At 42.3% G+C, this 25,276-nt stretch overlaps 1 protein-coding gene across 6 annotated transcripts in view; it reads right to left on the bottom strand.

Annotated features, from left to right (window-relative positions):
• The window catches only part of LOC139542896 (cyclic AMP-dependent transcription factor ATF-1-like), a 28,111-nt gene extending 2,861 nt beyond the window's left edge, over positions 1 to 25,250 (bottom strand). For 2 of the 6 annotated variants that reach the window (XM_071348877.1, XM_071348894.1), the window contains exons 1-5: positions 25,039 to 25,250; positions 23,194 to 23,294; positions 18,464 to 18,586; positions 5,171 to 5,268; positions 165 to 304 (exon numbers count right to left, since the gene is read on the bottom strand). In XM_071348877.1, coding sequence (XP_071204978.1) covers positions 165 to 304; positions 5,171 to 5,268; positions 18,464 to 18,586; positions 23,194 to 23,289 — 457 coding nt within the window. In that variant the 5' untranslated portion in view covers positions 23,290 to 23,294; positions 25,039 to 25,250. Of the gene's footprint in view, positions 1 to 164; positions 305 to 5,170; positions 5,269 to 18,463; positions 18,587 to 23,193; positions 23,295 to 23,618; positions 23,740 to 24,912; positions 25,016 to 25,038 lie in introns of those variants that run through there. The other 4 variants (XM_071348859.1, XM_071348868.1, XM_071348885.1 and 1 more) reach the window with 4 other exon arrangements.
• Between the last annotated feature and the right edge of the window lie 26 nt (positions 25,251 to 25,276).

Genomic DNA, 25,276 nt, shown 5'->3' with positions numbered 1-25,276 from the left:
TATTTTCACAAAACTGTAGAAGCCCATTATTGATGATCCATTACTCAACAAGTGCCTCCAATTCTAACAATATCCAACTGTATAATCTATTTATGGTGTCATAATTATGCACTGGTAGGATGGTGTGTGGTTGTTGTAGTGCTATGTAGTAGGGCAACCCTTACTGTATTGGCCACTACTAGTCTGGTAGATTGTCTGGGTGTTGGGCATTGTCACTGTGGTCATGCCAGAGGAAGCAGGGTTTTCATCCTCTCCTTCATTCCGTGACGCCACCTCCTCAGCAGACAGCTCATTGAGGATCTTCCTACAGACCACCGTGAAGAAGCGGGAGATTACTCATACAATAATACATTACCGAAATCCTTACACTAAAACACACAATGCTACAGAACCAAAGTAATGAGATTGGAAAATGAATGGAGAAGAAGTGGCTCACTAGTGTTGGAATCGGCTAAACTTTGATCATTGAGATAGGAAATGAAAGAGACTGGGTTACGTCAGAAGTTAATGGTTCTCTGAAGAAAAACAATGAACATCTGTGGATTAGATGAAGGACTGTGTTGAGGTCAGGAGGTGAGGACAGATTCTCTTAAGGCAGTAAAAGGTTTGTCATCCTGTTACCCTCTTTATTAGTTTCCTGTGGAGCCATAAACTGTAAGGAGGAGGAGTGTCTTAAGTAGGATGTATATAACTGAATAAATAAATGTTTTGCTGTCTGATTACAGCTGTACAGAACCTTTGGGAATGATTAAAATTATGCAGAAAAATTAATCCATACTTTTGTTACTTCTAGGTTAGACTACTGCAATTCTCTACTTTCCGGCTACCCGGATAAAGCACTAAATAAACTTCAGTTCGTGCTACATACGACTGCTAAAATCCTGACTAGAACCGCAAAATTTGATCATATTACTCCAGTGCTAGCCTCCCTACACTGGCTTCCTGTTAAGGCAAGGGCTGATTTCAAGGTTTTACTGCTAACCTACAAAGCATTACATGGGCTTGCTCCTATCTATCTTTACGATTTTGTCCTGCCGTACATACCTACACGTACGCTACGGTCATAAGCCTCATAATTGTCCCTAGAATTTCTAAGCAAACAGCTGGAGATAGGGCTTTCTCCTATAAAGCTCAATTTTTATGGAATGGTCTGCCTAACCATGTGAGAGACGCAGACTCGGTCTCAACCTTTAAGTCTTTATTGAAGACTCATCTCTTCAGTAGGTCCTATGATTGAGTGTAGTCTGGCCCAGGAGTGTGAAGGTGAACGGAAAGGCACTGGAGCAACGAACCGCCCTTGCTGTCTCTGCCTGGCCAGTTCCCCTCTCTCCACTGGGATTCTCTGGCTCTAACCCTATTACAGGGGCTGAGTCACTGGCTTACTGGTGCTCTTCCATGATGTCCCTATAAGGGGTGCGTCACTTGAGTGGGTTGAGTCACTTACGCGGTCTTCCTGTCTGGATTGGCGTTCCCCCTTGGGTTGTGCCGTGGCGGAGATCTTTGTGGGCTATACTCGACCTTGTCTCAGGATGGTAAGTTGGTGGTTGAAGATATCCCTCTAGTGGTGTGGGGGCTGTGCTTTGGCAAAGTGGGTGGGGTTATATCCTGCCTGTTTGGCCCTGTCTGGGAGTATCATCGGATGGGGCCACAGTGTCTCCTGACCCCTCCTGTCTCAGCCTCCAGTATTTATGCTGCAGTAGTTTGTGTCGGGGGGGCTAGGGTCAGTCTGTTATATCTGGAGTATTTCTCCTGTCTTATCCGGTGTCCTGTGTGAATTTAAGTATGCCCCCTCTCTAATTCTCTCTCTCTCTGAGGACCTGAGCCCTAGGACCATGCCTCAGGACTACCTGGCATGATGACTCCTTGTTGTTCCCAGTCCACCTGGCCGTGCTGCTGCTCCAGTTTCAACTGTTCTGCCTGCGGCTATGGAACCCTGACCTGTTCACTGTGATTACTATTATTTGACCATGCTGGTCATTTATGAACATCTTGGCCATGTTCTGTTATAATCTCCACCCGGCACAGCCAGAAGAGGACTGGCCACCCCTCAGCCTGGTTCCTCTCTAGGTTTCTTCCTAGGTTTTGTCCTTTCTAGGGAGTTTTTCCTAGCCACCGTGCTTCTACACCCTGCATTGCTTGCTGTTTGGGGTTTTAGGCTGGATTTCTGTACAGCACTTTGAGATATCAGCTGATGTAAGAAGGGCTATATAAATACATTTGATTAGATTAAACTTGGTTAAAGCTTCTCTAGTGTTCGTGAGTTATTTACTCTGAAAAATAAGAACCTAACACTAGTAAACATCTAAAAGATATCATTCTAGCATCATTGTAGGAGTACAGCAGTAGCTCATCCTAGAAAAATGTTTTAAAATTGGTCCTGATGGTGGCAAAGTGGGCCAACAGCTTTAACCCCGGCATTGCTGCTAGCAGCTTTAAATTTGGAAGGACTGCCATCATAGTCCATACACAGTTAAGTCTACAGTTAAAAAGCCAAGATAGCTACAGTATTCAGACCCCTTGACCTCTTCCACATTTTGTTACATTACAACTTTATTCTAAAATTGATTTGTCCCCCCTCCATCTACACACACAACACCCCATAATGACAAAGCTGAAAACAGGTTTAGAAAAAAAGTTTCCCAGTCCCTGCCTCTGACAAATATCCCTAAAGTATGATGCTGCCACCACAGGGGATGGTGCCAGGTTTCCTCCAGACACAACGCTCGGGATTCAGGCCAAAGACTTCAATCAGACCAGAGAATCTTGTTTCTCATGGTCTGAGAGTCCTCCAAGCGGGCTGTCATGAGCATTTTACTGAGGAGTGGCTTCCGCCTGGCCACGCTACCATAAAGGGCTGATTGGTTGAGTGCTGCAGAGATGGTTGTCCTTCTGGAAGGTTCTCCCATCTCCAAAGAGGAACTCTGGAGCTCTGACAGAGTGAACATTGGGTTCTCAGTCAACTCCCTGAACAATGCCCTTCTCCCCCGATTGCTCAGTTTGGCCGGGCGGCCAGCTCTAGGAAGAGTCCCTTCCCCAGATCTGTGCCTCGACAAAATCCTGTCTTGGGGGGCTACAGACAATTCCTTCGACCTCATGGCTTGGTTTTTGCTCTGACATGCACTGTCAACTGTGGGACCTTGTGTAGACAGGTGTGTGCCTTTCCAAATCATGTCCAATCAATTGAATTTACCACAGGTGGACTCCAATCAAGTTGTAGAAACATCTCAAGGATGATCAATGGAAACAGGACGCACCGGAGTTCCATTTCAAGTCTCATAACAAAGGGTCTGAATACTTATGTAATTAAAGTTTTGGGGGGAATAAATTTACAAAAATGACTAAAATCTGTTTTTCGCTTTGTCATTATGGGGTATTGTGTGTAGATTGATTATTTAAAAAATCCTCAGCAATTTCAGAATAAGGCTGTAGCGTAAAAAAATATGGTAAAGGTCAAGGGGTCTGAATACTTTTCCAATGCACTGTCTCAACTGTATCAAAAAAGTTGTTTGTTGTTAGCTACCTAGCTATCCAATTGCATACAGGTAAAGTTACAGCCAGCTAGCTAGCTGAGCTGGCCAGTTGCATTCTGCTCTTAATGTTGATTGCTGATGTGCTAAGCCATGCATGACATAATTATAATCTTTGTCATGTTGGTCAGTTTGTCATGTTTACCTAGCTAGCTACTGAAATTAGCCACTGTGGTGCGAATGCTAATCAAACGCCATGTTAAGTGATAGGGACATGCTAAGTTGGCTAGCTAGTCACAATGAAATGATGGCTAAATAGTTAGCCATCTGCATTGGATTATAGACCTCGGTTGTTTTTTTGCATGTTCAACTAGCTGGTAATTATCTAGTTAAACGTTTCCTAAATCCCTTTAGTTATCGTGTAGTGTCTCCATTGCAATTGTTCGGCTGGAAGCAGGTTGAGTGTACAGGGCATTTTAGTACAGCTGTAGCATTCAACAGGTAAAGATATAGGAGATGAATGAATTTGTGTATTAACCTGTTTTTCTGGAATTTGTCTTTCAGCATAAACCTGCTCTCCGCCCCAGTACAAGGAGATGAACGAGGGTGAACAACCAACATTTCAGGTATTTTGTCTTTGTACTTTGAGCTTATTGCTTGAACTTCGGGTCAAGGAATGTTATTGCTGGCGTGTGATGTCTATTTTTGTCTGCTTTCTTCCATTACAGCTTCAATTGTCTGGAGCCTGGTGTTGTTGCAGCCAAGGAGCTTTCACTCAACTGGGACCAGGTTTCAGCTGCTGTGCAACGTTGATGTCCTTCCTCCCAGAGATGTGCAACCATCCCCCATACATGCATCTGAAAAGGCTATGGGCATTACATGTCCTGCTCCAAAGCACAGGACAGAAATATGCTATTTTCAGGTCTCTCCAAAGATGTTAGACCGTTCAAGTCCGGGCTCTGGCTGGGCCACTCAAGGACATTCAGAGACTTGTCCTGAAGCCACTCCTGCGTTGTCTTGGCTGTGTGCTTAGGGTCATTGTCCTGTTGGAAGGTGAACCTTCACCCCAGACTGAGGTCCTGAGCGCTCTGGAGCAGGTTTACATCAAGGATCTCTCTGTACTTTCCTCCGTTCATCTTTGCCATGATCCGGAATAGTCTTCCAGTCCCTGCCCCTGAAAAACATCCCCACAGCATGATGCTGCCACCACCATTCTCCCATCGCCACATAGGAACTCTAGAGCTGACCAAGGCTCTTCTCCACCAATTACTGTTTTGATTTTTTTATACATTTGCAAACATTTCCCCCAAAACTGTTTTCGCTTTGTCATTGGGTATTGTGTGTAGATTGAGGATAAATATTTATTAAATTTATTTTAGAAGAAGGCTACAAGGTAACAAAATGTGGAAAAAAAAGGGTCTGAATTCTTTCTGAATGCACTGTATGATATACCATTTTGAAGCTCTGAGTCTGTACTTTTACCTACTGTAAAAAGTAACATTTAAAATGTTTGAACATAACACCAAAAAGAGAAGGTGGTGGGGTCACAAATCAGGTGTTAAACTAGGTGAAAAGGTGACTTGAGCGCCACCAATATCCCAGTCTATCACCAGCATTGACCTCTGCAGTCTGCACACACTTCTTTCCACCACTACATGGACAGGTTAAGATGGTGTTTGATACAACAGCGCGGTGGCGGCTACCTGTAGGAGGGCCGTCTTGCCAGTATCTCTCTGGTCTTCTGGGCAGAGGCTCCACTGTCTGAGGAGTCCTGGGAATCGTCACTGTCTGAGCCCTGGCCCTGTGGAGGAGAAGAAGAGACGCCGGTACATGATGAGTTACTCATACACCATGTTCACTTAGAAGGTCCTGCACAGTCAAAAATAATTATTTTCGTGATATTTGAATGAAATCAGATCATGAAAAATGAGTGCTGCTGGTACATTGATAAAGTTTGATCATAAAGTTATTGGTCAACTTCTCCATGTCAAACACTTGAATTCAGAAGGCAGGATTATTTAGGGGGATTGTGATTATCAAAATCTAAATTTGAATACACCAATGGTAACATCTTATTCTCTTACCCAATATAAATACGTACCGCCTTGTAACCAACATCGCAGAAGGTGTGGTTGCAGAGGGGTGTGGTTTACAAAGCTAATCTACTGGTGCCAAAATTTGACTGCAACTTGTCAGCAAATATAATTAAAAGGTTTCCCATATTAATCCCACAAATGCTGATGCTCCAGATACTCAACTAGTCTAAAGAAGGCCAGTTGTATTGCTTCTTTAAAATCAGCACAACCGTTTTCAGCTGTGCTAACATAATTGCAGAAGGGTTTTCTAATGATCAATTAGTCTCTTAAAATGATAAACTTGGATTAGCTAACAACATGACATTGGAACATAGGAGTGATGGTTGCTGATAATGGGCCTCTGTCGCATATGTAGATATTCCATTACAATTCTGACGTTTCAGGCTACAATAGTCATTTTCAACATTAACAATGTCTACACTGTATTTTTGATCAATTCTATGTTATTTTAAAAATGGCCCAAAAAGAAAATTTGAAATGTCCTTGTTTTTGAAAGAAAAGCTAAGTGACCCCAAACTTTTGAACAGACAGACAGAATGGGATGCAAAAAAATGAACATCCCTTTTTCAGGACCATGTCTTTCAAAGAACCCATCCCCCCCAAAAAAATCAAAATAACTTCACAGATCTTCATTGTAAAGGGATTACACTGTTTCCCATGCTTGGTCAATGAACCATCAACAATTAATGAACATGCACCTGTGGAACGGTCGTTAAGACACTAACAGCTTACAGACGGTAGGCAATTAAGGTCACAATTATGAAAATTAGGACACTAAGAGGGCTTTCTACTGACTCTGAAAAACATCAAAAGAAAGATACCCAGGGTCCCTGCTCATCTGTGTGGATGTGCCTTAGGCATGCTGCAAGGAGGTATGAGGACTGCAGATGTGGCCAGGGCAATAAACACCCATGTCCGTACTGAGAGATGCCTAAGACAGCGCTTACAGGGAGACAGGACAGCTGATTGTCCTCGCAGTGGCAGACCACGTGGAACACCTGCACAGGATCAGTACATCCGAACATCGCAACAAGTTGCCATTCTGTTACACCAGGAACTCGCAATCTCTCCATCAGTGCTCAGACTCTCAGCCTATTGCGAACAGAGGCTGGACTTATTGGCTTGTAGGCCTGTTGTAAGGCAGGTCCTCACCAGATGTCACCGGCAACAACGTCACTTATGGGCACAAACCCACCGTCGCTGGACCAGACAGGACTGGCAAAAAGTGCTCTTCACTGACGAGTCGCGGTTTTGTCTCACCAGGGGTGATGGTCGGATTTGCGTTTATCGTCAAAGGAATGAGCGTTACACGAGGCCTGTACTCTGGAGCGGGATCGATTTGGAGGTGGAGGGTCCATCATGGTCTGGGGCGGTGTGTCACAGCATCATCGGACTGAGCTTGCTGTCATTGCAGGCAAGCTCAACGCTGTGCGTTACAGGGAAGACATCCTCCTCGATGTGTTACCCTTCCTGCAGGCTCATCCTGACATGACCCTCCAGCATGACAATGCCACCAGCCATACTGCTCGTTCTGTGCGTGTTTTCCTGCAATATAGGAATGTTAGTGTTCTGCCATGGCCAGTGAAGAGCCCGGATCTCAATCCAATTGAGCACATCTGGGACCTGTTGGATCAGAGGGTGAGGGCTAGGGCCATTCCCCCCAGAAATATCCGGGAACTTGCAGGTGCCTTGGTGGGAGAGTGGGGTAACATCTCACAGCAAAGAACTGGCAAATCTGGTGCAGTCCATAAGGAGGAAATGCACTGCATTACTTAATGCAACTAGTGGCCACACCAGATACTGACTTACTTTTGACCCCCCCTTTGTTCAGGGACACATTATTCAATTTCTGTTAGCCACATGTCTGTGGAACTTGTTCAGTTTGTCTCAGTTGTTGAATCTTATGTTCATACAAATATTTACACATGTTAAGTCTGCTGAAAATAAACACAGTTGACAGTGAGAGGATGTTCCTTTTTTTGCTGTGTATATATATATATATATATATATATATATATATATATATATATATATATATATAAATAGATAAACAAACATTGCGTGGCAGGAAATAAAAAAACAAATGTGGATAGCCCTTCAATTTGTGGACTCCTCTATTTCAGCCACATTTGTTGCTGACAGGTATATAAAATTGAGCACACAGTAAGGCAATCTCCTTACAAACATTGGCAGTAGAATGGCCTTCCTGAAGAGTTCAGTGACTTTCAACGTGGCGCCATCATAGGATGCCACCTTTCCAACGAGTCAATTTGTAACATTTCTACCCTACTGGAGCTGCCCCGGTCAACTGTAAGTGCTATGTATTATTGTGAAGTGGAAATGTCCAGGAGCAACAACGGCTCAGCCGTGAAGTAGTAGGCCACAAAAGCTCACAGAACGGGACTGCCGAGTACTGAGGCGCACAGCGCGTAAAAATGCAACACTCACTACTGAATTCCAAACTGCCTCCAGAAGAATTGTCGGCACAAGAACTGTTCTTCAGGAGCTAGATGAAATGGGTTTCTGTGGCCGAGCAGCTGCACACAAGCATAAGATCGCTTGCATTGCGCATGGTGGTGTCGACTGGAGTGGTGTAAAGTTGTCCGCCACTGGACTCTGGAACAGTAGAAACGCGTTCTCTGGAGTGATTTAAACACGCATCACCATCTGGCAGTCCAGTGGACGAATGTGGGTTTGGCAGAGGCCAGGGCAACGCTACCTGCCCGAATGAATAGTGCCAACTGTAAAGTTTGGTGGAGGAATAACCAGGGAAGCAAACTAGTCACCTTTTGGCAAAATTTGCTGTTTTGAATCCAAATTTGGTGACCTACGTGATTCGTGTAGATCCTGACAACGGAGAAGGTGATGAAGCGTACTTCATGAGTAACCGAAAAACTGGTATTTGGAAAGTTTGAGGTGAGGGAGGAAGTGTGGTGGAACCTCCGTACCTTCAGGCTCTGATCAGGCCCTACACCCAAACAAGGGCACTGCGTTCATCCACCTCTGGCCTGCTCGCCTCCCTACCTCTGAGGAAGTACAGTTCCCGCTCAGCCCAGTCAAAACTGTTAGCTGCTCTGGCACCCCAATGGTGGAACAAACTCCCTCACGACGCCAGGTCAGCGGAGTCAATCACCACCTTCCGGAGACACCTGAAACTCCACCTCTTTAAGGAATACCTAGGATAGGATAAAGTAATCCTTCTAACCCCCCCCCCCTTAAAAGAGTTAGATGCTCTATTGTAAAGTGGTTGTTCCACTGGATATCATAAGGTGAATGCACCAATTTGTAAGTCGCTCTGGATAAGAGCGTCTGCTAAATGACTTAAATGTAAATGTATTGTTAAGCATCTTGCTACAGTAGCTGGATCAAATTCTCCATTAGCTAGCCAGAGAAATGTTGAGCAACATTAGCCAACTGAACTGATAAAATAATTGAGTTTATGCGGTGAAAATTAGCTAGCTAATAACGTTACAACATCAGATGAGCTAACGTTAGTAACCAGACCATAACTAACCATTTGCATTAGTATTAACTGGTATACGACTCCCTGCCGTTCCTCAAGTTACAGCGCGTTAGTTGCTTACTGGACCATGGCAATCTGTGTAAAATGTTCAAACTAACTAGAGTACTATCTGAACTAATGTTTCCCCCCTTTCCTTAAAAAAAGGGGTATGGCAGGTCTACTCTCTGCCTGAAAGAGATCAATTATGCCAACAAAGGGTATCATGCACTGGTGTCACATTGTAGAATCGATGTCCACAGGCAGAAAGTGCACAACGTAATAATGTTCAGTGTAGCTCAAATACGTTGTTTTTGTTGTGTTGAATTTGACTAACACGTGAGTAAGGAGGATTATACATTTTTTTAACGCCGTGAACATTATTTTTGCGCAAGGCTACATGTGTGCACTTGATTGACGTTTATTTTTTTCACCTTTATTTAACCATGTAGGCCAGTTGAGAACAAGTTCTCATTTACAACTGCGAACTGGCCAAGATAAAGCAAAGCGGCAAATCAACGACAGCGTTACACATGGGATAAAGATAAAGCAAAGCGGCAAATCAACGACAGCGTTACACATGGGATAAAGATAAAGCAAAGCGGCAAATCAATGACAGCGTTACACATGGGATAAACAAACGTACAGTCAATAACACAATAAAATAAATCTGTATACACAGTGTGTGCAAATGAAGTAAGGGGGTAAGGCAATAAATAAGCCAATAGTGGTGAAGTAATTACAATTTACACTGGAGTGATATGTGCAGATGAGGATGTGCAAGTAGAAATACTTGTGTGCAAAAGAGCAGAAAAACAAAAACGAGGATGAGATAAGTAGTTGGTTGGATGGGCTATTTATAGATGGGCTGTGTACAGCTGCAGCGATTGGTATGCTGCTCTAACAGCTGACGCTTAAAGTTAGTGAGGGAGATAAGTCTCCAACTTCAGTGATTTTTGCAATTCGTTCCAGTCATTGGCTGCAGAAAACTGGAAGGAAAGGCGGCCAAAAGGTGTTGGCTTTGGGGATGACCAGTGAAATATACCTGCTGGAACGTGTGCTACGGGTGGGTATTGCTATGGTGACCAGTGAGCTGAGAAGGCAGAGCTATACCTAGCAAAGACTTATAGATGACCTAGAGCCAGTGGGTATGGCCAGCCAACGAGAGCATACAGGTCCCAGTGGTGGGTAGTATATGGGGCTTTGGTGACAAAACGGATGGCACTGTGATAGCAAATTGGATGCAGTCTGAGTAGAGTGTTGGAGGCTAATTTGTAAATTACATCACCGACGTCAAGGATCGGTAGGATAGTCAGTTTTACGAGGGTAAGTTTGGCAGCATGAGTGAAGGCGGCTTTGTTGCGAAATAGGAAGCCGATTCTAGATATAACTTTGGATTGGAGATGCTTAATGTGAGTCTGGAAGGAGAGTTTATAGTCTAGACATACACCTAGGTATTTATAGTTGTCCACATATTCTAAGTCGGAACCGTCCAGAATAGTGATGCTAGTCGGGCGGGCAGGTTCGGGCAGCGATCGGTTGAAGAGCATGCATTTCGTTTTACTAGCATTTAAGAGCAGTTGGAAGCCACGGAATGAGTGTTGTATGGCATTAAAGCACGTTTGGAGATTTGTTAACACAGTGTCCAAAGAAGGGCCAGATGTATACAGAATGGTGTCGTCTGCGTAGAGGTGGAGCAAAGAATCACCCGCAGCAAGAGCGACATCATTAATATATACAGAGAAAAGAGTCGGCCCAAGAATTGAACCCTGTGGCACCCCCATAGAGACTGCCAGAGGTCCGGACAACAGGCCCTCCGATTTGACACACTGAGCTCTATCTGAGAAGTAGTTAGTGAACCAGGCGAGGAAGTCAGAGAAACCAAGGCTGTTGAGTCTGCTGATAAGAATACGGTGAGTCGAAAGCCTTGGACAGGTTGATGAAGACAGCTGCACAGTACTGTCTTTTATCGTCTCCTATAGTGACCACTAAAATAGAGTAAAAATATAATGTCCGTTTCATTCTATTTCTACTTTAAGATGTTTGTTTTTTCACAAGTGCAATATTTAGATATAGGCAGTGTGTGTGTGGTCACAAGCATTCTATTATAAATGCTGTCATGGCAAACTGCAATATTAGTGTATTGTTTTTTCTCAAGACTTGAGTGTCATTTGCAGTGAAGTTTAGGCAACAAATAACATTGGATTGCTTTATTATTTTTTTGCTGCGAGTTAGGTTCACATTAACCACTTTATTTTACACAGAGACTGATCATGTAGATTATATTCTTTGTTTAATTAGTTAAAACTGGCATTTCCCCAAAGCAGGGATTCTTTCATGTGTCCGTTTCCAAAAATAAAATAAAAAATGGTCTGGGGCTCTTTTTCATGGTTCGGTCTAGGCCCCTTAGTTCCAGTGAAGGGAAATATTAACGCAACACGCGAACGGAAAGTATTCAGACCTCTTAACTTTTCCCACAATATTTAAGTTACAGCCCTATTCTAAAATTGATTGTATAATGACAAATTAAAAATCAGGTTTAGAATTTTTAGCAAATGGTAAAAAAATATATACATATTTAAAATCACATTTACAAAAAGGCATTCAGACCCTTTACTCAGTACTTTGCTGAAGCACCTCTGGCAGAGATTACAGCCTGTTTTTGCTTTGTCATTACGGGGTATTGTGTAGATGTATTTTTTTTTTATCAATCAATTTTAGAATAAGGCTGTAACGTAACAAAATGTGGAAAAAGTCAAGGGGTCTGAATACTTTCCGAATACACTGTGTGATATGTGGTATTCAAAGGGGGCAGTGAAAATATATATTTTTAAACTGGACTTTTTTTCCTTCTATACGTTTATGAATATCAGTAGCAAATGTTTTTTATTACGCTGTACAAAAATTAAAAACACAACATGTAAAAAGTGTTTGTCCCATGTTTCACAAGCTAAAATATCCCAGAAATGTTCCATATGCACATGGAAGCTCATCTGCATGCTCTTTGTCCTCACCAGGGTCTTGACCTGACTGCAGTTCGTCAACGTAACTGACTTCAGTTGGCCAATGCTCACTGCCACACTGGAGAAGTGTGCTCTTCACGGATGAATCCCGGTTTCAACTGTACCGGGGAGATGGCCTACAGCGTGTATGCGTTGTGTGGGCGAGCGGTTTGCTGATGTCAATGTTGTGAACAGAGTGCCCCATGGTGGCGGTGGGGTTATGGTATAGGCAGGCATAACCTACGGACAACGAACAATTTTATTGATAGCCATTTTAATGCACATAGATACTGTGATGAGATCTTGAGGGCCATTGTCGTGCCATTCATCTGCTGCCGTCACATGTTTCCGCATGAAACTGCGCAGCCTCATGTCGCAAGGATCTGTACATAATTCCTGGAAGCTGAAAATGCATCGCCTGCATACTCACCAGGCATGTCACCCATTGAGCAAGTTTGGGACAACGTGTTCCGGTTCCCACCAATATCCAGCAAATTCGCACAGCCATTGAAGAGTGGGTCCAACATTCCACAATCAACAGCCTGATCAAACCGTTTAAGAAGCAAACAGAACTGGGAGGGACCTACCTGAATGTCCCCCCCAAAAAACTAGTTTTCGTATTAAAAGATAACTATTTATGGCTAACGAAAAGCTAACTATTAAAAGTCAGATCCAACAATAATATGAAGGGGCTAGAAATCCGGGGCTTAACTTAGTACGTTGACGATTCATGTTGTTTTCTTTTAAATCTGCAATTTGGATCCATGCACAGACACTCTGGATTAAAACTGAATTATGATAAATGCACAACATTATGTATTGGATCGCTAAAAAATTCAACTTTTACATTACCGTATAGTTTACCAATAAAATGGTCCGACAGTGAACGACAATCGGTATTCATATCCCGAAAGAAAGAACGCAATACAAAACATGTTAACAGAAAGTTAGACAAATTAGATAAGATCTTGCTACCATGCAAAGGACAACATCTGTCTATTTGTGTAAAAATCACCAAAGAATATTCCACTTTATTTGGAGCGGCAAGCCAGACAAAATCAAACGGGCCCATTTATATAATGAATATCAAATTTTATTGGTCACAAAGACATGGTTAGCAGATGTTATTGCGAGTGTAGCGAAATGCTTGTGCTTCTAGTTCTGACAGTGCAGTAATATCTAACAATTCCACAACTACTACCTAATATACACAAATTAAAGTGATGGCCGAGCGGCATAGGCAAGAAACAATAGATAATATAAGATACATTACTCATCTCGTATACTGCAAGATATGTAAACATTGTTAAAGTGGCATTATTTAAAGTGACTAGTGATCTATTTATTAAAAGTGGCCAATGATTTGAGTCTGTATGTAGGCAGCAGCCTCTCTGTATTAGTGACTGCTGTTTAACAGTCTGATGGCCTTGAGATTGAAAAATAGCTTCCGTCTCTCGGCCCCAGCTTTGATGCACCTGTACTGACCTCGCCTTCTGGATGGTAGAGGGGTGAACAGGTAGTGGCTCGGGTGGTTGTTGTCCTTGATGATTTTTTGGCCTTCCTGTGACAACGGGTGCTGTAGGTGTCCTGGAGGGCAGTTTTCCCCTGGTGATGCGTTGTGCAGACTCCACCACCCTCTGGAGAGCCTTGCGGTTGAGGGTGGTGCAGTTGCCGTACCCGCCGGTGATACAGCCCGACAGGATGCTCTCGATTGTGCATCTGTAAAAACCCGACAAACTTTTAGGTGACAAGCTAAATTTCTTCAGCCTCCTGAGGTTGAAGAGACGCTGTTGCGCCTTCTTCACCACACTGTGTGGGTGGACCATTTGTTGTCCGTGATATGTACGCCGAGGAACTTAAAACTTTCCACCTTCTCCACTACTGTCCCATCGATGTGGTTTGGGGAGTGCTCCCTCTGCTGTTTCCTGAAGTCCACAATCATCTACTTTGTTTTGTTGACGTTGAGTGACAGGTTGTTTTCCTGACACCACACACCCGAGTGCCCTCACCTTGTCCCTGTAGGCCGCCTTGTCGTTGTTAGTAATCAAGCCCACTACTGTTGTGTCATCTGCAAACTTGATGACTGAGTTGGAGGTGTGCATGGCCACGCAGTCGTGGGAGTACAGGAGGGGGCTGAGCACACACCCTTGTGAGGCCCCAGTGTTGAGGGTCAGCGAAGATGTCGTTTCCTACCTTCACCACCTGGGGGCGGCCCGTCAGAAAGTCCAGGACCCAATTGCACAGGGCGGGGTTGAGACTAGTGGTCGACCGATTAAAAATCGGCATGGCCAATTAATTAGAGACGACTTCAAGTTTTCATAACAAAATCGGTAAACAGCATTTTTGGATGCCGATTACGTTGCCATCCACGAGGAAACTGTGTGGCAGGCTGACGGCCTGTTACGCGAGTGCAGCGTCAAAAAGACCTTGTGGCTGCAAGGAGCCAATGTAAGTTGCTAGCTAACATTAAACTTATCTTGTAATAAAAACAATCAATCTTCACAAAATCACAAGTTATCATCAACCATGTGTAGTTATTACTAGGTTAACTAGCTTGTCCTGCGTTGCATATAATCAATGCGGTGCCTGTTAATTTATCATCGAATCACAGCCTACTTCAACTTTGCCAAACGGGTGAATTAACAAAAGCACACTGCTGAAAAAAAGCAGTCTTTGCACAAATGTACTTAACCATAAACATCAATGCCTTTCTTAAAATCAATACACAAAATTATATATTTTTAAACCTGCATATTAGCAGGCAATATTAACTAGGGAAATTGTGTCACTTCTCTCCAGTGCAAGTAGAGGTCAGGGTATATGCAACAGCTTGGGCCGCCTGGCTCTTTGCGAACTGTGAACTAATTTGCCAGAATTATACATAAAATTAAAGGTTGTGCAATGTAACAGCAATATTTAGACTTAGGGTTGCCACCAGTTCGATAAAATACGTAACAGTTCCGTATTTCACTGAACGAATAAACGTTTTGTTTTCGAAATGATAGTTTCCGGATTTTACCATATTAATGACCAAAGGCTCATATTTCTGTGTTTATTATAATTAAGTCTATGATTTGATATAGCAGTCTGAGCGGTGGTAGGCAGCAGCAGGCTCGTAAGCATTCATTCAAACTTTACTGCGTTTGCCAGCAGCACTTAGCAATGCTTGAGGCACAGCGCAGTTTATGACTTCAAGCATAATCAACTCCTGAGATTAGGCTTGCAATACTAAAGTGCTTATAAGAACATCCAATAGTCAAAAGGTATATGAAATACAAATGGTAAAGAGAGAAATAGTCGACGCATCATAATTCCTATAATAACTACAACCTAAAACATCTTAATTGGGAATATTGAACCACCAGCTTTCATATATGTTCTCAAGTTCTGAGCAAGGAACTTAAACATTAGCTTTTTTACATGGCACATATTGCACTTTTACTTTCTTCTCCAACACTGTTTTGCATTATTTAAACCAAATTGAACATGTTTCATTATTTATTTGAGACCAAATAGATTTTATTCATGTACTAAGTTAAAATAAAAAAAAGTGTTCATTCAGTATTGTTGTAAATGTCATTATTACACACACAGTTGAAGTCGGAAGTTTACATACACTTAGGTTGGAGTCATTAAAACTCGTTTTTCAACCACTCCACAAATTTCTTGTTAACTGTAGTTTTTGCAAGTTGGTTAGGACATCTACTTTGTGCATGACACAATACATTTTTCCAACAATTGTTTACAGACAGATTATATACACCGTAGCGAAATACATTTAAACTGTTTTACACAATTCCTGACATTTAAATCCTAGTAAAAATTCCCTGTCTTAGGTCAGTTAGGATCACCACTTTATTTTAAGAATGTGAAATGTCAGAATAATAGTAGACAATGATTTATTTCAGCTTTTATTTCTTTCATCACATTCCCAGTGGGTCAGAAGTTTACATACACTCAATTAGTATTTGGTAGCATTGCCTTTAAATTGTTTAACTTGGGTCAAACGTTTTGGGTAGCCTTCCACAAGCTTCCCACAATAAGTTGGGTGAATTTTGGCCCATTCCTCCTGACAGAGCTGGAGTAACGGAGTCAGGTTTGTAGGCCTCCTTGCTCGCACATGCTTTTTCAGTTGTGCCAAAACATTTTCTATAGGATTGAGGTCAGGGCTTTTTGATGGCCACTCCAATACCTTGACTTTGCTGTCCTTAAGCCATTTTGCCACAACTTTGGAAGTATACTTGGGATCATTGTCCATTTGTGACCAAGTTTTAACTTCCTGACTGATGTCTTGAGATGTTGCTTCAATATATCCACATAATTTCCCCTCATGATGCCATCTATTTTGTGAAGTGCACCAGTCCCTCCTGCAGCAAAGCACCCCCACAACATGATGCTGCTACCCCCGTGCTTCACGGTTGGGATGGTGTTCTTCTGCTTGCAAGCCTCCCCCTTTTTCCTCCAAACATAACAATGGTCTTTGTGGCCAAACAATTCTATTTCTGTTTCATCAGACCAGAGGACATTTCTCCAAAAAGTACGATCTTTATCCCCATGTGCAGTTGCAAACTGTAGTCTGGCTTCTTCCTTGCGGAGCGGCCTTTCAGGTTATGTTGATATAGGACTCGTTTTACTGTGGATATAGATACTTTTGTACCCGCGTCCTCGAACATCTTCACAAGGTCCTTTGCTGTTGTTCTGGGATTGATTTGCACTTTTCACACCAAAGTACATTCATCTCTAGCAGACCAAACACGTCTCCTTCCTGAGCAGTCAGACGGCTGGTCCCAAGGTGTTTATACTTGCGTACTATGGTTCATGGTTCATGAACTATGTACTAGGTTCATGCTCTACAACATTCGCAGAGTACGACCCTGCCTCACGCAGGAAGCGGCGCAGGTCCTAATCCAGGCACTTGTCATCTCCCGTCTGGATTACTGCAACTCGCTGTTGGCTGGGCTCCCTGCCTGTGCCATTAAACCCCTACAACTCATCCAGAACGCCGCAGCCCGTCTGGTGTTCAACTTTCCCAAGTTCTCTCACGTCACCCCGCTCCTCCGCTCTCTCCACTGGCTTCCAGTTGAAGCTCGCATCCGCTACAAGACCATGGTGCTTGCCTACGGAGCTGTGAGGGGAACGGCACCTCCGTACCTTCAGGCTCTGATCAGGCCCTACACCCAAACAAGGGCACTGCGTTCATCCACCTCTGGCCTGCTCGCCTCCCTACCTCTGAGGAAGTACAGTTCCCGCTCAGCCCAGTCAAAACTGTTCGCTGCTCTGGCACCCCAATGGTGGAACAAACTCCCTCACGACGCCAGGTCAGCGGAGTCAATCACCACCTTCCGGAGACACCTGAAACCCCACCTCTTTAAGGAATACCTAGGATAGGATAAAGTAATCCTTCTAACCCCCCCCCTTAAAAGAGTTAGATGCACTATTGTAAAGTGGTTGTTCCACTGGATATCATAAGGTGAATGCACCAATTTGTAAGTCGCTCTGGATAAGAGCGTCTGCTAAATGACTTAAATGTAAATGTAAAATAAATGTACTATTGTTGGTACAGATGAACGTGGTACCTTCAGGTGTTTGGAAATTGCTCCCAAGGATGAACCAGACTTGTGGAGGTCTACACATTTTTTTCTGAGGTATTGGCTGATTTCTTTTGATTTTCCCATGATGTCAAGCAAAGAGGCACTGAGTTTGAAGGTAAGCCTTGAAATACATCCACAGGTACACCTCCAGTTGTGGTCCACAGGCACACCAACCGTCAGTCAAGGTGAGGTCCCCCGCCACTCAGCCTACTATCTTCCTCTCCACTTGGTCGGTCTTTTCAGACTTACTGGCAGTTTTTTGGTCTTAACATAAGACGCAGTTCTCAATTTTAGCATTTTTAAAATCAGGAAAAATACTATGGGTGATGTTTTAGTCACTCAAAAAGCTATTTTACATGGGAATCAGAATCACTGCCCAGGACCTTAACTTAAATCAGAATGTGGTGGTTCTAGAGTGTACACGATAGAGATACCTGCCCATCAAATCACACATTTACCCCAGTAATACCATTTGGCAAGATAACGTAAGCTAAAGGCTAACAACGATTAAAGTATGCTAGAAGAACAGGGGACACCTCCATGTCCTCCGGAGGCACTGTAGTCCAGGGGCAGTATTCATAAAGCATCTCAGAGTAGGGTTGCTGATCTAGGATTAAAATCAAATTTTATTGGTCAAATACACATATTTAGCAGATATTGTGGATGTAGCAAAATGCTTGTGTACGTAATCTTATTCATTATGATCTTTATAGTAAAACTGATCCTAGAATAGCAGCACTTCTACTCTGAGATGCTTTGTGAATACGGGCGCAGGCCTAGTTCCTGGTTGTTGAGGAGCACCTCTTACCTGAACAGTCTGCAACTGTGGGGACTGGATGACAGACGACTGGGCCGACTGGATCACCCCCTGCACCTGGAACTGACCCCCAGGTAGCTGGACCACAGTCACAGGAGAGCCCCCCAGAGACATCTGCAAACAGTCAGATTAAACAATGACACAGGAGTGAATATTCAATCCTGTACTGTCCCATCCTTTGGATTCGGTTTGCTGTCCTATTAAAGCTACTCAGCCAGGTGACGCAGATGCAAACAGCAGTAGCAGGTAAATGTCCACAACTACTAAGAGCTTTGAAGTGCGAGGCTCCCCTTCCCCTCTGTTTGTAGCACCGTAAAGCGCACCTGTGCACATACGCTGTGTGACTATGTGAGAGCGAAGTCATTCTGCTGTCGCTGAGACTACCTTTAGAGGCTGATGCAACAACAAACACTAAAACAGCGGTGTCTGGGTATTGCCAGGGTCCTCACGATACTTAGCTGCCGATACATATAGAATCAAAATGTGTATTGTATCCAGAGGTCACGTTAAGGCAGGAAACAGAGCAACAATGTTTTGTACAGTGGTTCCTCCTCTAAAAGCTGCATCATACTGCAGCACGCCTTGTGGGCTGTTGCAGCATTCTGTGGCACGTTATATAATTGTCAGCCATTTTTCTGTTAATGCAAGTTAGTGCTAGTTTGACCACCAGAGGGCATCTTTGAGAAGCATTTGAGTCTTCCATATTGGCATTACCAGATAATAAAATAAAAAAAATTGTAATAACATAGTATATGGGATTAATTAAGAAATTTGTCTTAATTAATATTATGGTGTTTCTATTCCGAGAAAAATAAATATAAAAGGGGGGGGGGGGGGAATAAGCCCTCAGGGTTTCCGTTAAGATGGAATGGAACATATGGCGCTGTACAACGTGACAATCAGGAGTAGGCTACAGCATAAGAGGATTCTAAATTGTTTGCCTTCATTAGACAACTTGTTCCAATATCTGTAAATCAGGGATATTTATTCCCATAGTAATTCGTTATGGATCTGCATTTTTGAAAGAGTATTTTTAGCATTATTTTATTAACGAAAGCATAAAGATGCTGGTGAAGAAGTACAGTATATTCTTTTATTATATACATTTAAAAGCATGTACTGTATTTCTTCATCAGCATCTTTATGCTTTCGTTAATAAAATAATGCCAAAAATACTCTTTCAAAATGCATATGTTGATTTAGTTATTATTGTAGGCAATGTTAACTTGTCAGACTGCACAATAGCCTAATAAACAAATGCAAATGGATTTTGTGCAGTCTGACAAGTAAAACATAGCCTATAAAAAAGATCAGGGTGGACAGACTACAAACCTCCGTCAACATTTATAAGTCCATTATCCTGCAGAGTTCGCTACTCTGGGGCAGAAAAGGTGAACATGCTGTGTGTTCCTTGCCAGAAGCCTTTCGGCAGGTCTAAGACATGATAAAAACAAGACCAAATGGTTTCTTATTGCACTTTATTTAAAAGGTGCACTATGCAAAAATTGCTACGCCATTTCCTGGTTGCTAAAATTCTAATAGTTCCTCTAATTTCAATTTGTGACAAAACAAGCAAGTATACACAACAATAGAAACACCTTCCTAATATTGAGTTGCACCCCTAAAAAAAAGCTAAATTCGTAAAGGGCATGGAGTCAAGGTGTCGAAAGCATTACACAAGGATGCTGGCCCATGTTGAATCCAATGCTTCCCACAGTTGTGTCAAGTTGGCTGGAAATCCTTTTGGTGGATGGCCATTCTTGATACACTTGGGAAACTGTTGAGCGTGAAAAAGTCAAAAGTTCTTGACACACTCAAACCGGTGCACCTACTACCATACCCATTTCAAAGGCACTTCAGTCTTGTCAATTCACCCTCAATGGCAAACATACACAATCCATGTCTCAAGGTTTAAAAATCCTTCTTTAACCGGTCTCCTCCCCTTCATCTACACTGATCGAAGTGGATTTGACAGGTGACATCAATAAGGGCTCATAGCTTTGTGTGTGTATGAAACACTTCTGGGATCTTTTATTTCAGCTCATGAAACATGGGACCAACACTTTCCATGTTGCATTTATATTTTTGTTCAGTATACATACTCCTTTTGCAAAGTGTTGCCATTTCCTCTATATTGACAGATGAGAAATAAATGTTATACTCACATAACACTGAGACTTTACTCTTTTTTAACAACAGTAACAGTAGTTGTTTTAAAACGGTCTTTCCCAGAATTACATGTTGAAATGTTGCTTAACTGTCAGTATGCTTGCGCTTATCAGAATGGATCTCTCCCTTTACTCCGTGTGCAAAGGGAGGAGTGAGAGGCGGCAGCAAAACAGGGAAAGGGCAGATACTTTTATTGTGGGAAGCAGGTTAATGCACATTACTGTTTACCAAACAATGGTTTTAGAATCCCCCCACGAAAAAAGTAATTATCAGCAGGAACGTTGGGTTGCCGAATCACCGAAATTACATAACTCTCCTGTTGTGTTCATTAATTCTGTGTTCCCGGTCCAAAATGACCACCCCATTATAACTGATTATAAACCCATAATAATCCATATATTATCAACTAATGTTGCATTAGATCTTTTTAATCAACTTAAGTTCTTGTGAACATTACAACTTCTATTTGCTATTTATGGCCTGTAGGCTTCATTGACCTGAGCTCATACAACTCGTTTGAGTAAAAGAATGCTAAATGTATGGATTATTTTGACTATAACAAATACTCAGATGAAACAGTGCTATTTATCACAGAACTCTTTGTGCCAAAGTTTAACAAGGACTCTCTCCTCACCAGTGTGATGATCAAAGATGATACGTGCTGCCACAGAATGAACTGTGAGCAAGGCCTCAAAAAACTTTATATACCAGAGCGGCAAGAAAAGTTCTATATATTATTGAAACAATGTTGCAATTGTTTGTGAGAATGGAACCACACCTGTTGGCAGTGGGGGAAAGATTATATTGGAGAAAGGTTCCCGTGGGGGTTGCCATGGAAGCCAAGAAGGGGAGTGAGGTGTGTGTGCTCAAACACATACATGTGGGGGTCTGGGAGAGGAAGTGTGTCCATCTGATGAATGAACATGTGCCTGAACTCAATTGTATACACTAATTGTAGTCTCGCCCCTTCATTTCTAATGACCAGTCACTTTTAACCCGGGAACACCACAGGTGTACAAAAGTTAAATAAGACACCCAAAATGTTATGAAAATGTTCAGAAATGTAATTTGTGTGTTCAGATGCCCTGTGTGGACAAAGTCATGGAACCTTATGACAATCAGATTAAATGAACTACATTTTTCAGAGAGAAAACCTGTAAAATCAGTCCAATTCGACTGGAACACAGCAGGAGGGGTAAGCAAGCAAAATTGCTTTGGTAAGAGGATGGCAATGCCGGTTTATTGTCTCAGCTTAAGATACTGTTGTATAGGCTACCTTGCCCTCTCCTTTCTTTCCTCTGGCAACAGCCCAACTCGCACATGATGTGCACACACAGAGACGCACATGTGGATAGCTCTCTAACAACTTGAAAGCGCGCCTCGAGTTCTCATGTGATTCTCGTGAAACCATGTCTGTAGCAAATTGAGTTACAAAACCCCAATGCAAACTTATCAGTTTTAAAATAGTATAACTTTTATTCACCCATGATCCATCATCTAGAGTAGTCCTTAGTTGAGAAGAGTTAATTTAATTAATTATATGCTACTATATGCCTACAGAATGAGTTTCTTATTCTCAAGTAACCCATTTCACCCCACTTGGCCTTCTTATTACCGAAACGGCTAAAAAGCTCAAATTTGGAACAAGTCTGATTTAAAATAATATAATTTAGTTGTAAATATTTTTATTTTCAGTGTTGTTTAACTCCGGCCTTTTCAAGCCAGGTTAAAACATTTTTTTGTAAAGGATTTATTTGTTACTTTGAAAACTGTTGCAGTAATAAGAATTGTGGGAAAACATATCTGATTAAAAAAAACTATTATTAAATAGATAAGTACAGATCCTAATCTCAGTGATCCATGAGGAAATCGGGAGAAAATTACATTAATTTTCAGTACATTTTTTGGTAAAATATCAGTTGTAAGAATGACCCAATTGTTTATATTTTTGTTGAGTGGTGGAAACAAGTAAAATGACAATATGTAACCTTTTGGGCAACCTGACCAAATTCACATAGAAATGTGTGTTTTTGATCTGTCATTCTCATTGAAAGCAAGTCTAAGTGGTAGATCTATTCTATGTGTGCTATTTCTATGCATCCATTCTTAAGTTTCATTTTTGCGTCTTTAAGTTCAGTTTTGTACACCAGCTTCAAACAGCTGAAACTACAATATTTTTGGTTATAGAAAAGATATTGCACAGCTGTGTAGATGGTACAATGATGCTCTACACTATACTTGCTTGTTTTGTCAAACTGAAAATAGGCAAACTATTAGAATTTTAGCTACCAGGAAATGGCAACGTGGCAGATAAATGAATTTAAGACTTAAAGGACCTGTAGACACCCTGGTAACTATGCCTCTTCATTATCATGCTGATATTATTCACAGAATGAACCCATCATGTTCTCTGTAACAGTAACACTACACGGCCCTCAAAGTTCTCACCTGCATAGTGCATTGCTGTCTGTGATATTATTCCCATTCCTACTCCCTACTTCCATAAAGTCTGTGAGTCATTATTAACCTCTTGATATCAGCCAGTCTGTTACCTGTTGGGCTATCTGGGAGATCTGGGAGGCTGTGATGGTGGTGGGGATGGTGACAGTCTGTGTCTCAGCGCCATTGCTGTTCTGCACCTCTTCCATTGTCACTGCGGAGGCAGATATACAGAAAAATTTAAAGACCACTGGTAAACTTTCCTGATGGGACACTGGTGTGTATGGGCAATGGACAGAGCCCTCTCTGGCAAGTCTATTTTGTAAATAGAGGGATATGGTGGACAAGGACTGGACAGGCTGAGAATCTACATGGAAATAGAGGACAGTCACCTATCCCTCACACCTATATAATTACTATTATTTTTTTTACGATTGACTAGCATGTTATTCGTCATAGCTAGAATTACTATGCACATCCACCAGGATATATGTATCCATTGAACAAAACATAGCTAGCTAATGAGAGAGTGTCTCACCAAGGATATGGTCTCAGGTAGCTTAGTGGTTAGAGCGTTGGACTAGTAACCGAAAGGTTGCAAGATCGAATCCCCAAACTGCCAAGGTAAAAAAAAACTGTCGTTCTGCCCCTGGACAAGGCAGTTAACCGTCATTTCGTCATTGAAAATAATAAATTTGTTCTTAACTGACTTGCCTAGTTGAATAAAGGTAAAATAAATCAATAAAAACTAAGGACATGATTGAAAATGCTGTACTAGGTACCAGTAGCTAGCTACATTAGTTACAAGGCTGACAGCACTAACCTGTGCTGCTAGCTATAAGTTTATGCCAAGTGCGTTGTCTTTCTTGCTCAACATATCGTGTGGTCAACAGGCAAATTCCAATGTCGTTAGCTAGCTAGCCCGCACAAGAAACCGGTTCACAATATGTAAGCATTGTTTGCTAGCGGAGTTATCTAGCTAGTTATTATGCGTTTAGCTAACGTCCTCTTATTTGAATACAAGCTAACTAGCTAGGTAAATTCGGGTGCGTTCGTAATTTCACTCTGGCCATCTACTGCGATTTGAGAACTCTCGTCTGAGTGTGCCAGAGCGCAGAATAGCTGATGAATTTACGAACGCTCAACACCCCTTGAATATGGCTGGTGTGTCAGTAAACGTCGGCAAAAAAACGTAATTAAATTGTTGCCAGCAGCAATTAGTCACCAACGCTCTGGATAACATGAAAACAGCCTAGTCAGCTTTGCTTGGGCGAGTGAGATGTTCTCTCATGCGTGTCTGGAAGTAACTAGCAGTCTAGCCAACGTTAGAGTGGTTACTGTTGTGAGGTCAGAACGTTCGGATCAGCCCTACTCCTCGGCCAGAGCGTCCAGTGTGCACTCTGAACGCTCCAAGAGCGAAACGCTTTTGAATTTACGAACGGACAATCTGACAACGCTCTGAATTTACGAGTGCACTCGGGCACTCAAGATTGAATTTACGAACATACCCCTAGTAACTTTTGATAATTATCAAACGTTACTAATTTATCTATTGCTAACTAACGTTAATTGGTCGAAACAGGCAGTGTAACGTCAGCCAGCTAACACTAGCTAGCTGGCTAACTAACACTAGCTAGCTGGCTAACTAAACATTGGTGGACAAGCCAGCTATTCTTAACATTTGCCTTGTAGCTAGCTAACGTTAGCTAGCGTGGCTAGTATGTGATTTTGTTTCAATGAATGAGCGAATTTTTGTAATACACAGTCACTGGCACGCAAGTACCCGCGTCAACGGACGTCAGCGATAAGGGGAACCATGATTAGCAACTTACCTTTCGACGAGGAGAGGGAGCCGACAGGCGCCATTATATTAGCAAAGCACACCATAAAATGGCATTGTGCCGTTTAGAGCGGAGCACACATATGCAGACGGTCAAATCATTGAAAAGCTGTATTACCTTTACAATCCTTCGTGGACCTCAGCGATGGCGTTGATTATCACAAAAGCGCGTATAAATCACGGGAAAACAAATAGTTGTTAGCTAGCTAATTGCTAATATGGTAAATAAAAGGGCGGCGCAGAACCATGAAAAAATAAAAACGTTCTATTTGTTTTTAAAGGAAGGAGGCGGAGATGCGCGCAGCCCCAGGAAGGACATATGACGTAATTGCTTCCTTTGAGAACTGTGATTGGTG

Source organism: Salvelinus alpinus, chromosome 2 (genome assembly GCF_045679555.1).
Source record: "Salvelinus alpinus chromosome 2, SLU_Salpinus.1, whole genome shotgun sequence".
Lineage (NCBI taxonomy): Eukaryota > Metazoa > Chordata > Actinopteri > Salmoniformes > Salmonidae > Salvelinus > Salvelinus alpinus.
This window is presented reverse-complemented; position numbering and strand designations above follow the sequence as displayed.